Source organism: Pleurodeles waltl, chromosome 4_2, assembly GCF_031143425.1.
Source record: "Pleurodeles waltl isolate 20211129_DDA chromosome 4_2, aPleWal1.hap1.20221129, whole genome shotgun sequence".
Classification (NCBI taxonomy): Eukaryota; Metazoa; Chordata; class Amphibia; order Caudata; family Salamandridae; genus Pleurodeles; species Pleurodeles waltl.
The window spans coordinates 61,577,757-61,592,859 of NC_090443.1; the positions used below are offsets into that span (position 1 = coordinate 61,577,757).

Below are 15,103 nucleotides of genomic sequence, written 5' to 3' on the forward strand. Positions count from 1 at the left end.
TCTTGTGACAATACTGAATATAGAGCGTTTTGTTGCTTAGTTTCTAGTTTAGTGGGTTTTTATAAGCATTAATTCCCACACCCTGCCTTATTTTGGATAAACGACCTGCAGCACTGCCAGCAGGACGAACTCTGTGTTCCAGTCCGGCCATAACCCCACCTACTAATGAAGGAAGCTAAATGTTTATATCAGTTGGTCCGTTTCTCGTCAAAGAGAAGCTACTGTTCTAGCAAAAACTGATATCCCACCCAGCGTCTAGGCCATCTTCATATTTAGCCATGCCCACTGACCTTTTGCAAAACAGAGGTAATATGCCTTAGGTCTACCAGTCCCATCTGGGGAACTTATACACGTGTAGGAACAGATATGTGACAAGTTGGCCTTCTAATGAAGCTCAAGCTGCACAATTAGCAAGAAAGCCTGATAAAAATCTCAGCCTCTCCTAAATCCCTTGATTCTCTCGAACAATCCGAGAGTGGCCCATAACATTTATTTAAATAAAAATAAACCTACTAGGTTTCTCTAAGATTGTCGGAGCTATTCATGAGGGAAAAAAGGATTGGCTTTCTGCAACGAGCAATTATGTATGTTGTATAAACACATATTGCAGAAACTTGTTTGCTTTGTCAAAGGAATTACCACGAACCGTAAAGCCATGGAAGTTTTAATATCGAGCAATCTCTATAAAAACATGAGCGAAGTCTACAGTAATTTCCAAATCACTGCAGGCTGCCAAGAATGCACATTTTTGCATTTCCTATTTCATTGTAGGTGTGTTGATGAACTCAGTGTTTCTGTAAACTGCTGCCAGGCATGCCGAGCCCATGATGAAGTAAGATGATATCTCTTCCCCTCCTTGACCAAACCCACTAATTCAAGCACATAAAAGGGACAGCTCCAGCGACGGCAGATGCACTCCTCTTTTCCGCTCACACTTGCACCATCACAGCTTGACAACAATTTCTCTCCTTTCCCAGACATCATGGCATTTAAACAGCAAAGCAGCGTGCAGTCTGTTGGCAGGAGAAGTGGCTTCAGTGCTTCTTCTGCTATTATTCCGCCAGCCCACTCTTTCAGTTCAGTCTCTGTGTCTCGGTCTGGAGCCGGGGTTGGAGGGTCTGCACGTGCCGGTGGTGGGGGCTTTGGCAGCAGAAGCCTGCACAATCTAGGTGGGAGTAAAAGAATTTCATTTGGAGGTGGCAGCAGTCAGCGATATGGATCTTTTGGAGGTGCTGGTGGTTCATTCGGTGCAGGGAGTGGCTATGGGTTTGGTGGAGGATCCTTTGGGATGGGTGGTGGTGCTGGATTCCCAGTGTGCCCACCCGGTGGAATCCAAGAGGTGACCATCAACCAAAGCCTTCTCTCACCCCTCAACCTGGAGATGGATCCCACCATCCAGAAAGTACGAACTGAAGAAAGGGAGCAGATCAAGACACTCAACAACAAATTTGCCTCCTTCATTGATAAGGTAAGCTTTTACTGTTATACTTGAAAACAAATATTTTATTGAAGAGATCGGTATTGACAGGCATTGCTCTTTCTTAACTAAAATCTATTAATGGTGATCGCAAAGGTTCCTGATAAACAGTAGAGAGTGCAGTTTATCAGTTGATGGAATGTGGGCATATCAATCTTTACAATATTTGTTCGCATTGTTCAAGATTCTATGACTAACCACTCTGCATATTAACTCCATCAACTCTCTGCACACATTAGTAGTCTTTAGATGAAATTATCAACTGTAACCAGCCCCAGAGTTATGTCATCGGGTATTTGCATAGTTAAATGTGTTTCCACGAGCAGTTTCAGGATAGTCCACTAGGTTGATTGTGAGACGTGAGTCATCAGGCATCTTAGATGAGTACCACATGTGATCTACTGTGCTGGAACTTAGCCTGTGACACTGGGCACTTACATTTACCAGACAGTGAATGATAGTGTTTGAGGAAGAAAACCATTTTTGGCCATTGGTTCACTCGTTCCTTAAATAGTGCAGGTTAGGGCCAAGAGCAGCTTCAGTGCACTCATATGTCAGGATGGTGGTGTGTATTGAGCCATCACACAACTGCGATAGGTACCACATGAGTTGTCCTTTACTTGTCATTATGATGTGGTGATGGGTACAGATGCTTTGCAACCAGTAAGTAAAAGTGGCATGATGAAGCAAATTATTTCTGTCCTTTGGGTTACAGGTACGATTTCTGGAGCAACAGAACAAAGTATTGGAGACAAAGTGGAGACTATTACAAGAGCAAGGTCACCAGAAGACCAGGAGTACCATTGAGCCCATGTTTGAAGCTTACATTACCAACTTAAGAAGACAGCTTGATGGTTTGGGCAATGAGCGACATAAACTGGATGCAGAACTAAGAAACATGCAAGACATGGTTGAAGATTTCAAAAACAAGTAAGACATTAAATGTAACACAAAAGTGCATGTTGTATATTCTTCATTTAATATCAGATATGTGCACCACATTTTAAAGTAATTATGCAGAAGCAATGTCAGTTGTATGCAAAAAACTATGCTACTTCCAAAACTCCTTTATAGAGACTGTGAAGCAACAAAATGAACATGCAGGTAAATGTGTGCCAATTGCTATGTGCATTTATTTTCATGCACGACTAAAAACGTAGATGAGCGGTGATTAATTAAACAGTTAATGAGAATCCAGAAACCAATACAAGCAGCTCTTCAACCACATGTTTAGGGCTAATGACAATGAGCCAGGTAGATGTTCAAAGGCCCTGCTCATTAGTGAGCAGATACTTCATATGAGTGAAAATTCATTGTGAGACCTGTTTCTTGTTCACTGCTGTTTTTTTATAGAGACCGTGTATGAAACAGCCAAGTTTACCCTTCATCAAATGCAATACTAATTGTTCAGATTCTTCACTGGCACCTCAGTGGTAGTTTGGAGCATGGGTATTAAGGAGTGCCACTCCTTAGAACTATGGTCTAGATTCATTGTTCAGATTAAGAATGTCTTTCATATTAATTATATGTCTGTGTAGATTGATTACATTCAAATAGGGTATGCATGTGTGTGTGTGTGCACGTGTGTGTGTTTTCAAGGTCCATACAGCTCCGTGTGTACACAATTTTAAACTAAAGGGTATTTAGACGTTTAGCCATTAAATATGTGATCCTTCAACTCAGAAACGTCATCGTTGTGAATACACTGAGCACCGATTAGTGCAGCAGCTCTCCAATCAGTTACCAGCCTGAATAATCCCTGGAAAAGCTGTATATTTATCTTCGTTCAACAAAATCCGCGAGCCTAGAGAAATGGTAAAGGCTATTTTCTTTAAGATAATTAACCCCTGTTTCGAGGAGTAGCCAGGGGATTAATCACTACATTAATCTTCTAGCCTATTGTAAAGTATAATTGGTAGCCTGAGGGATGCTCCTAAGAGATGCTGCTTTGCCACAGAGCAGAGTGGTTATGGAAGTTGTCCCTTTATCTCAGCAGGATGTGACTGTAGATGGCTAAAGAGTTGACTTGGAAAGCTACAGGACTGGCCACAGAGTAGAGTGTTAAGAGCCGAGAATGTGGTTGGAAAACGGAGCCATTAGCCTATCACAGATTAAAGGCCGGATTACGACCTTGGCGGAGGGAATTACTCAATCCCAAATGACACGGATTTCCCATCCCCCGTGTTACAAGTTCCACAGGATATAATGGAACTTGTAATGCGGCAGGAGGGATATCCGTCACATTTGGGACAGAGTAATCCCCTCTGCCAAGGTAGTACTCAGGCCCTAAATGTTTACAAACCTATCATGTTTTAGTCTACACTGTTTATTCATACCCTGAGCATTGATTCTGAATTTGTTTATTAATTTAATCTCTTAATCAGAGGAAACTGGGAGCGATCTACTCATCTTGCTCTTGTAGATGAGCAGTAAGGTTGATCAATAGATGTAGGGTGACTGGCACTGGAAAGTGTTCTTTCACTGTGGTGGGAGACATGCAAAGAGAATGTGGTCCTTTGGTAGAATACAGATCAAGTAGCCCTGTAGATGGTAAGAGAATCTGCACCTTTAGCTCAATACTAGAGGTTAACGAGCTTGGACCCTGAAAGTTGCGAAAGATATGAAAACTGATGACCTGAAAAATTGGTAAAAGGAGTTGGCCTTTTATGAGAGTAGCACAAGAGCAGCACGACTGTAAATCTCCGGTAAGAAACCGAGATTGCGGAAGGCTTTCTATTCACCGTGATAGAAGGGTTGGTGGTCAGTAGAAAACAGGCCTACAGTATCTAGGTGTGCGTAAGAGTTGTCTGGGCAGAGCTCTAGTACTGGTGCAGGATGCTGCAATTAGCAATAATGCTATGGTTTCAAAGTTGAGGGTAGCAATCGATAAGTAACTAGAAGCAGTTGCACACATGACACACAATGAACTCAGTGAGGGTAACACCCTGTTGCAAATTTTCTTGGATCCCAAAATAAAGTTGCATTTGGAAAACTGTGAATACTGTTGTCGCTTTGAGAATGAGGGTAAGTCACACAACATGAAGAGGAGATGAAAAGTGACACATTGCTGTGATATGAATGTTATTTTAGCACAGCCATCAAAACAGGTCTGTTAGCCCAAAGGTATAGTTCTTTCTGGAAGACAATGGACCATAAGCCTCAATTAAGTATTTTCCAGTTTCTAGGGTTAAATAAGGTCACACAAAGAGTATTGGCTTTTAACGTAATAACCACATGAATAGCCTACATTACATAAAGTGAAAACCACTAATGACATTTCTCTTTCACAGGTATGAAGATGAAATCAACAAACGCACAGCGGCTGAGAATGACTTTGTGGTTCTCAAGAAAGTGAGTGATATCATTACCAACATGCACAAACATGAAGATTAAACAATTGACACAGTGAAGAATTCCATCAGTACCACTGCACTTAAAAATATGCATAATGATTCAGAGGTTTTAATACGTTTAAAGCTGATGAAAAATGGTTTTTTAAGTAGGCATTTGTAATGGGCGCTACTGAGGCTAAATTGGGCTTGTTTTATGGTATTGTGTGTTAATACGTGCATTTGTATTTGTAGGATGTGGACGCGGCCTACATGAATAAAGTGGAGTTGGAGAGCAAAGTGGATGCTCTTATTGATGAGCTAAAATTCCTCCACGCTCTCTATGAAGAGGTAAATTAACTTTTAAATCAAAAATACCACTTGGAAGATGGTTCCTCCCCTCCTCAAGTAGTTCGCAAATTCTCTTTCACTTTTTCGAAGAGAACTGTATGTTTTCTGAGAGTAATCATGTAAACCCTATGCGGTACAGGGCGATCAGTTTGACTTTGGTAAGGCAGCAGCTTTACAGCAACATCTATTGCTGTCCCCAAATAACCGTTAGAACAGACCAGATAACACGTCGGAAAAGCAGCGCTTGCGCCCTGCTATGCTCGACCTATAAAAGGCCTTTTCCCATAGTACGGGAATGCTTCAGCAGACAAAAATGCTATTTTGCCTGTAGCACTAAAAATCCTCACTCGATACAAAATAACTTGCTTTTATTTTGTGCTTATACCATGTAACCCGTTTCTCAGTGGTTTAAATAACAGATGGTATTTAATTTCGAAACCTCAGAAGGATGAGAGGCTTAGCGCCGCATTTGCGTCATTTTTTTACGCAAAAGCGGCGCAGACATGCAAAATACAATTGGGGCATATTTATACTCTGTTTGCGCCGGAATTGCGTTGTTTTTTTTTACGCAATTCCTATGCAAAACTAACTCCATATTTATACTTTGGCGTTAGACCCGTCTAGCGCCAAAGATCTTGGAGTTTGCGTCATTTTTTAGCGTGGACACCTACCTTGCGTTAATGATATGCAAGGTAGGCGTTCCCGTCTAAAAAATGACTCCGAGGCATGTGCGCCGTATTTACACTCCTGGGCAAAAATGACGCCCGGGAGTGGGCGGGTAAAAAAAATGACGTTCAGCCGTTTTAGCGTCATTTTTTAACGCCTGGTCAGGGCAGGCGTTAAGGGACCTGTGGGCTCGGAAGGAGCCCAGGGGTGCCCTCCCATGCCCCCAGGGACACCCCCTGCCACCCTTGCCCACCCCAGGAGGACACCCAAGGATGGAGGGACCCATCCCAGGGAACTTAAGGTAAGTTCAGGTAAGTATTTTTTTTTAAAAAAAATTGTGGCATAGGGGGGCCAGATTTGTGCCCCCCTACATGCCACTATGCCCAATGACCATGCCCAGGGGACAGAAGTCCCCTGGGCATGGCCATTGGGCAAGGGGGCATGACTCCTGTCTTTGCTAAGACAGGAGTCATTTCAATGGGGGTTGGGAGTCAAAAAAAATGGCGCTAATCGGGTTGAGGCGAAAATTTTGCCTCAGCCTGACTTGCCATATTTTTTGGCGCCCAAGCTCCATTTTCCCCTACGCCGGCGCTGCCTGGTGTAAGTAATATTTTTGACGCACACCAGGCAGCTCTGCCGGCTAACGTCATTCCATAAATACGGCGCCCGCATGGCGCTTTGGAATGGCGTTAGCCGGCGTTAAATTTTTAGACGCACAACTGCGTTGGCGCAGTTGTGCGCCAAAAAGTATAAATACGGCCCAATTGTATTTTGTACGTTTGCGCCGTTTTTGCGTCAAAAAGCGGTGCAAATCCGGCACTAAAAAAGTATAAATATGGTTAGTTTGCCTGGTCGGAAGTGCGATTCTTGCCCTGTAGCAGACCCCAGCAGATGTCAGTAGCGAGTGTTTGACTAACTGAGACATCTATCCAGCGCCGTGCCAAAAGAAATGTTCTCTAACATTTAAACAGCTAGGTAACACACATGCGACATGAGGGATGCAAAGGCTTCAACGTTGTCAATTTGGCAATGGAAACACACGCAGACAAACACACACCCCAAAGTAGACCAAAGTGCACATGATTGCTGTTTCGATTGAGTCCATAAATTGTACACATTTTCTGGGTTTTGTCTATTTCAGCATAATGTTAATTCCCATAACAGACAGCATACAATGACTCAAGAAAGACTTCTTTATTTTTTATCCATTCCGTGATATACGTAGGAAGGGCTATGATTTTCCTCTGGACCAGAAATACCCCTGACCTACCAGTTCTACTAAACCTAAATAAATCTAAGTAAATCCGCTGATCCCAGCTGATCAGCTTCTCTTTGGCTTTTAACGGAGTTCTAGGACCAATTATCTGATGTTCCAAGCACTTCACAAACCATGATTACAGAAGGTATGAGCCCTAACTGCCATCATTTGGGGCTGGATGGCCACAAACACATTTGTCAGCAGATGTGAATTTATAATGGAAGAACTGAAAATGAAACCTCAAGTTTCAACTGTAGACAAAGACAACATGACTTGATAATTTCCTATTCCAGTTGTCCCTTAACGACCTGTTACAGTTGTTTGGGGGAACAGAATGTGATCTTCAAAACATTTAAGTGTCTCAATCATCCATACCTCACTGTAGTGCGATAAGGAATTTCTTTTTTTTAATAACTATGGGAAATAAGAGTGTCTGCAGTAGGAATGTGAACATGGGGACCTTAATTTTGAAAAAAGGGCAATTAGTCACTGAAGAATCACGCATCTAACATACCTTTTAAAATATTACAGGAACTTGCTTCAATGCAATCCCAGATTACAGACACCTCTGTTATTCTCTCCATGGACAACAACCGATCTTTGGACCTTAACAGCATCATCGCTGAAGTCAAGGCTCAGTATGAGGACATTGCAAACAGAAGTCGCATTGAAGCTGAATCATGGTACCAAACTAAGGTAAGTTATCAGAATTGATTCCAATACCTAATTCTTCACAAAGTCACATCAACACAGTCAGTGTTCACAAAGAATCCATGCGGAATGATGAACCTCTACACAGCTGAAAGCATTTAATAATAAAGTCAGAAGTCAGCATACAAATCTATTTTTTTCAGAGGAAAAAGTTATTGAATTTAAAGTTTGTTTAGCACTCTTGCTGCAGTACATCTTCACTAAACGTAGATCACTCCCCTCCTCCCCGACTCTATAGGCAAGTTCAAAGAATGTTGTTCCTGTACCAACCTGGAACATCCAAATAAGAGCACGACACAAACAAATACCTCATATACATTGTGGCTATCCGAAATCTCATAAGCTTCACCAAACAAGTCTAATCAAAGGATTTCCCTTAAAAAGGGCCTTAAAGAAGCCCTGCTCAACCCCTTAACTTCACTGTTTTGGAAAACACAACCACACTTGAGCATTAAAATGGAAACTGTGAAACTGCTGCCCAATATGCCAGCATTAGATGTTCATTTTGAAGTAACCCATCATTTGTCTGAAAGTTTGTCAGAAGATTTAATATATATATAAATATATATATATGAATATATATATATATGTTTGTGTGTGTGTGTGTGTGTGTCACACACATATGTATGTCCAGTGGACTTGTAGAGTGTATTCTTCACCACTAACATGGCTCATTGGAACAGTTTAAGGGAAAAGCATGTGCTTGCCAGTAGCCAGCGATGCAACAATGGCATTTCTAGTGTGATATAGTGGTATCTTATCATAACCTAAGGACAGGAGTCATGATTCTGTATTTGGTATGTCGGATTTGAAAGCCTCATTTGATTCTGTTGAAAGTGAATTACAATAGTATTGCATAAGGAGCATTGCTGGTGGTTAACAGGACAGTGTAGTGCACAAGTGCACATACCTTGGTATGTCATCCCTACAAAGTCAGAAGTAGAAACCTGAGAGCCGCAATGTGAGGGCAGCAGTACTAGCTGAAAGGTACTCTTCATAAAATTGGGAGCAGCAATGAAATGTCTGGGAGATGGTTGATCAGCAACTTATTTACAAGATATGAGCAATGTCTTTGTTAGACTTTCACTTTTAAACTCATGTTGTTGACAGGGAAAATGGTGGGCTTATGAAAGAATGAGACACAATGCATACTTTTTTTAGAACTCAAATTAAAGATACATGATACATGTAACTTTGGAAAAAGTATGTTTTGTGCTATCATTTATAAATGATGCATTGCTGTTTAGATTATGTCATGCAGTGATTAGCATGCACAACCTCACAAAGAATAAGGAAGAAATCATCATTTGGTGTTGTCTGATACCCACCGAATGTAAAACCAGGCAAAGTGAGTGAGTCTAATCCCTCTGTTTTTCACTTTTGGCTAAAAGTATGAAGAGCTCCAGGTTTCTGCAGGCAGACATGGGGAGGACCTGCGCAGTACTAAGACCGAGATTTCAGAGCTGAATCGTATGATCCAGAGGCTGAAGTCTGAAATCGAAAACGTGAAGAAACAGGTAATGTATATGCTTCTGCTACACAATGCCCGTGAATGCAGCAGCGTAGAGTGGACAGATTCTCTGCTCTTCGTAAAACTGACATTAATAAGTTTACCAAAGTGAGGCAGAGAAGTTAAGATGAAATGTAACATTCAAAGAGCAGTTCATTAAAACGGAGTATTCAATGTGCTTTGTAGGTATGACTTCAGACAATGATTACTGTAACCCAAGAGAATTGGTCTGATTTCAATATAAATTAGAAGAGTGGAAGTAGACCGTATGAGAAGGCTAGAACCGAAGTCACTAGGTTCATGTAGCCGTGGGGTTGGGGGTTCCATTGACTGAGCAATCTCATTAGCCTATTCTGTCCTCTCCGCAAAGCTGGCCTAGCTTTGGATGCTTTCTAAAATATTGTTACAGGGCTTTGCTTCCATTTAAGGTGTCATCAACTGTCGTTAGCTGGCAATCTTTTGGCTTTGCCAGTGCTTGCTTTTTGTTACAGTTTTTGTAAAAATTTTTTACAAAAAATCATAACAAAAATGGCCACTGATTCATGCACACAACAGTGAAGCCATATTGCAATGTTTTTGGTAGTTAAGATTCACAAAGTCATTTCAGAAATGTCTGCCTATGTGTGTGCATGTTTGAGCTGAACAGCTATCTCTGAAAGTTTTTCACTTTGTAAAACCATTCTCAGAATACCACCCAGGTGAACACGTAGTTGGACTTCTTATCATGATTTTTACAACATCCCGTCCGCCGAAATATAAACCCTATAGGATAAAATTGGGATTTATATTTTGGCGGACGGGATATCCTTCACCGTTGGTTAGGAATAAATGATCCAAGGTCTAAATCAGGCTCATACTTCTTACTCCATATGATAGAGGACACATATTGAGCATGAACATTCTGTTGCCAAATAAAAGAGAGGCGTTTCGTCCTTGATTCTGTTGAATGACTTGATTATAAAATTATCCAACTCTAATCACAGATATTCTAATATTGAGGTTTTGACCTATAAATAAGAAACAACTAAAAGTACCTGGGTAAAAAAAAAATCCCTTTCTAATGTACTATACTCACTATGTGCACAGCAGCTCTGAAAGATTCAGAGAGTTTAACTAAGGAGTTGCTGAAGATGGGTTGGAAATTAGCCTAGCTGTGATGATGGAATCTGAGTTCAAGCATATATTGAAAAATAACCCATTTACTGCACATTAAGAGTAGTCTGGTAGACCCCACATTCTTTTTAAAATCAATTGTAGCACAGAAACATTTTAGTTGTTTAACAGGATTGGGGTAAACCAAACTTAAACTGAACTAAATGACGGGGGATCATTTTGATCACAGAAACAAGTTTATGTATGGTAAATCTCATTGATAATTGTATTATGCAATTGCAGTGTGGAAAATTACAAAGCGCCATAGCTGAGGCCGAAGAGAAAGGAGAGCTCGCTGTGAATGATGCGCGGAAAAAACTGACCGAATTGGAAGCTGCTCTGCAGAAGGCCAAAGAGGACATGGCTCGCCAGGCACGGGATTATCAGGAATTGATGAACGTCAAGCTGGCCTTGGATATTGAGATCGCCACCTACAGGAAACTCCTGGAGGGAGAGGAGAATAGGTGAGGAAAGGACTACCTTTTATATTGTTAGACTCATACAAATTTTACTTCACCAACAAACTTCACTGCACCTAATAAGACAGCCTAAAACAACCGACATACGCACACAATTATGAGTGTAAAAATGCGTAAGGTAATGATAACATGCATCGTAAGAAAACCAGGAGAAGTTGAAGTCTGAAATCTATTCTTTTCAAAAATGTATGAAGCTGTAGTCTGAAAACTCAATAAAATAAAGAAGTTATGGCATAGCAATAGATTGTGTACTTTAAAAAAATAATGCTGGCATTAGTCGACTACTAACAAACTCCTATGATTAATTTTGCTTTTATACACTTTTCCAAATAAATTAGAGAAACCTGGCTGTCACAAAGGCAATGTAGTTTCAGACACATGAAAGAGATCAGTGGTTACTTTAGGTTATCTTTCTTTCTGTGTGGTTGAAACTATGACCAAGGTGATTCAAAAGTAGCACAGTGGCTAAAGGGTTAAGCAGAAGTAGAAGAGACTAAAAGAGACGTCCTGGAATATTCAAAGCTGGATAATTACTGAAGAAATTATAATCCTTCCTATTTATCACTCTAGATAGAGGGAGCTTCCTTTTGGCACTTCAAGATTTTTTTAAACTGTATTTCTCTACCTCTGAAATGATAAATATGTTTTAAAGCTCAATGCCATTTGCAAAACTAAATCTCCCCAAAAGAGTCAACCAAGTTGCATATAAAGGCACAGAAATGTTATGCTCAAGTCACACAGTAAGGAGCCTTACTGCACTTTGCATGTCAGCTGCCCTTTCTCATGCAAAAACTATACTATGTAACTGTTGTTATTTCTGCAAATGTTCATAACCAAAATGAATAACCTCAATATAGACCCAAGAAAAAATATAAAACTGTTTCCAAGTCCAATTCCTCATCAATATCTACCCTTTGCAAAATGGGTAATACGTATCTAATAAGAAGCTACCAAGTATGGGCTCTAGGGAATTTCCTTGAAAACAGCTCTTCATGGTAACTCATATTTTAAACTTTGACAGAAGAACTTTGGCAAATTAAATGGTTACAACAAGAAAACACAAAATAGTTTATGTCTTGCATTTGTTGCTTTCAAATCACCATACAGTCAACCGTTGGTATTAGCAAATCTGTGCAAACACTTATGAAAGTTGGACCTAAATCAAAGCTCTGTCTCCCTTCACTGGAACACTTGAGTAACGTGTGAGGGAAATAGTCAACGGGGTCACTCTCATTTACACCACTATGTCACAAAGTGACACCCTGTATCAGTCTCACTGTGCAAACAAGACATACTTGCACACATCTCAATTATATATTAAAGAAAGAGGGAGATCTACCTATTTAATTTGAGGTGGTAGCACATATCCTAAATATACCTTATCTTAAGAATTCCCTTACAGTGTGTAAGAAAGAGTAAGCAGATGTCTACGTAGAATCACCAAAATAGATTCATAGTGATACCCTGGGAGCATCAAGTGGGCCAGGCAAAACCATTCAAACACCTCACGTACTTCTAGCCCACCAGGACAACCTTAATTGTAAGGTGTCCTTATGACATCAACTAACTCCATAAACTATATATGTAATAACACTTTTCCTCTACTGGATAATTGGGCAATATCTAGGTCTCCTTCGTTGAAACATTAGTTCATCTAATAAAAACTAAAATATCTGGCTTGTGTTCCATAATTACCTTATTACTTAAATTCTAATAAATGATTTCAGTTTAACAATATAATTCTTGACATAGGATCAGAAATAAATTCCTCCACCAGATACGACTGTCTATAGGGGCATGTGAACTGAAATCCCTTGCATCTTTACAAAGTAGGACAATGCCTCCTATTCACAAAACTTTAAACTATACTGTATTTCCAGAGGTCAGTAATGATGAAGAAACATCATATGTTTACATTCCACGTGCCATCCCCATTCTAGGACAGTTTTCAAACATTTATATAGAAAATTTGCTAGTTCTGATACTACCAATTTGTTTCTTTTATCTTGCTCACTTTATTTTGTTACTTCAGAACAAACCCAGATTATTCGGAAATCGAAGGAACTCACTTTATTTTAGTTTACCATGTTATATTGCCTGTAGAAATAGACTCATTTATGTCAGAAAACTGCGCATTGGTACCTATTCATTAGTCCAGCCGTGCTCAGTCTTTAAGACACCTTTTTGTCTCTCTCAACATTCTTTCATAAGCCAGTTCTTTATGTCTTTCTAACACCTGCCTTCACCCCATCCATTTGCTTTTCCAGACGTGTGCCTCTTTCCTAGGTGCAAAACACTTTGTAGAAATGTCTATATTTCATTATTAATCGTTTGCACTCATGATAGTAAAGTCATATACACATAGATAAAATAAATGTTTGAACGTCAGTGTCTCAAATCACTTTTTATGTTTTCTTAACAGGTTCGCAGGAGAAGGTGTTGGGGCTGTGAACATCTGTAAGTGCTGTTCCTTGTCATTTGTGAATTGCTTGTGTGCTCTCTAGTTGCTACTTCAGCTGTACACCGTTTTCGTTTTTCGATCTAATCACAAATCTTTTTTTGCAGCTGTGGTCAGCTCTAGCAGTGGAGGTGCATACGGAGTCGGCGGTGGACTAGGAGGCGGACACGCACAAGGTGTTGGAGGCGGTCTTGGGGTCGGCCATGGATTTGGAGGCGGGCTTGGTGTTGGAGTCGGAAATTTCAGCTCCGGAAGTGGAAGATTTGGAGGAGGATACAGTTCCGGCGGTGGTTACAGTTCCGGGGGGTACAGCACTGGAGGCAGTGGAAGCTCAAACGTCAAAATCATATCAACAACCTCGTCCTCACAAAGCTCCAGAAAGTATTAAAATTTTGAGCTGAATTTCCAAAATCATCATTGCTAAGATGAGCGGGCAGCAGTTCACACACTGTAGGAAAAACATCAGGAACCAGCAGGGTCCATAATAATCCCCTTTCTCTTGTACAATTAGATGAATTAAGTGATAAAACGATGGTGTTTGTGTCAGCCATTGGCAGGGTAATCCAATACCTGTGCCATCCATTCCTCTATCAGATTTCTATCACACCAAAGAGGATTGTAAACTAGCTTAAATAACAGGCAGCTGTAAATGAAATAATAAAATACCAGGTATCAAAGCCTTACATCTATGTATAAGAAATAACAGAATTCCACAAACAGTAAATTGTGTGAGGGAAAAAAATATACAACCCTTTCTTTCTTAATAAAAGCTTGTTCAATGTTAGTAATGTGCTGTTTGTAAAGATTTTTAATCTTTCAATCTATCAGTCCCTTTATAGTGTCTCATTTGTTACGTGGAAAATATCCCAACTACATGTTCTGGAAACTGATATGTTGCTGGGGTCACTCTGCACTCGCTCTTCTGGCTTTTTCCCCTGACCTCTAAATCGCTTTACTTTATCTATTAATCTGAGGCCATCATTTTCACCAAGAAAGTTTGTCTTGAAAAAAATAAAGGCATGTCAACTGCTTACATTTATGACAAAGTTAAGGTGCTCAGTTGATCTTTGACTGCTCTCGTTGACCTATCTGTCTAAACCTGAATGCAGCTTTTTTGATGAGGTCTGATAAAGAAAAGCCACTTATTGCATCTTGCTTTATTGTTCTAAATAAACTCTGTCACTTGCTCTATACAAACATGTATTGTCTTTCAGAAAAGCTCTTAATAAACTGGAATAAACCTGGCATGAGTTGTTCAAATATTCTTCTGGATGTGACAGAAAACTTTCTTCTGAGTTTTTATGTACGTATGAATGTGTGTATGGGGTATTTGTATGGCACAAACCCACCCATAAGGCAGGGGAGCGCAGAACAGGACATAGGCAAAGACACAGTCATCGAGTGGTTGAAGGAGGAGTTGGGTTTTGAGAGCCGCAGTGGCATCCAAACTCCTTTCAAGGTAAGTGATTTACTCAGGTTTTGATAAAGCACCATTTCGGTGCCTTGGCACTTCAGAGTTTTTTGACATGTGGTAACGATTCACACATTCAGTAAATATAGTCACAGGAAAAAGAGTGAGCGCTGTCCACCTAAGTTACCTGAGCGATGCATCCCAATCATGAACTCCTGCTTTGGGCTGAATTAGAAACATTTATGGCATAAAAGACCGCAGATTGCATCCGCTCTGTCCCTTAACCTTCCCATTGCAGGAC

General features: G+C 40.4%; 1 protein-coding gene across 1 annotated transcript; it reads left to right on the forward strand.

Annotated features, from left to right (window-relative positions):
- The first annotated feature begins 898 nt into the window (after positions 1-898).
- LOC138292216 (keratin, type II cytoskeletal cochleal-like) lies at positions 899-14,636 on the forward strand. Its single transcript, XM_069230661.1, has 9 exons — positions 899-1,468; positions 2,193-2,407; positions 4,768-4,828; positions 5,062-5,157; positions 7,613-7,777; positions 9,184-9,309; positions 10,698-10,918; positions 13,356-13,390; positions 13,499-14,636. Exons 1-9 carry the CDS (start codon positions 911-913, stop codon positions 13,777-13,779), a joined length of 1,758 nt encoding a protein of 585 aa, XP_069086762.1. The 5' UTR covers positions 899-910; the 3' UTR covers positions 13,780-14,636.
- Positions 14,637-15,103: the final 467 nt, after the last annotated feature.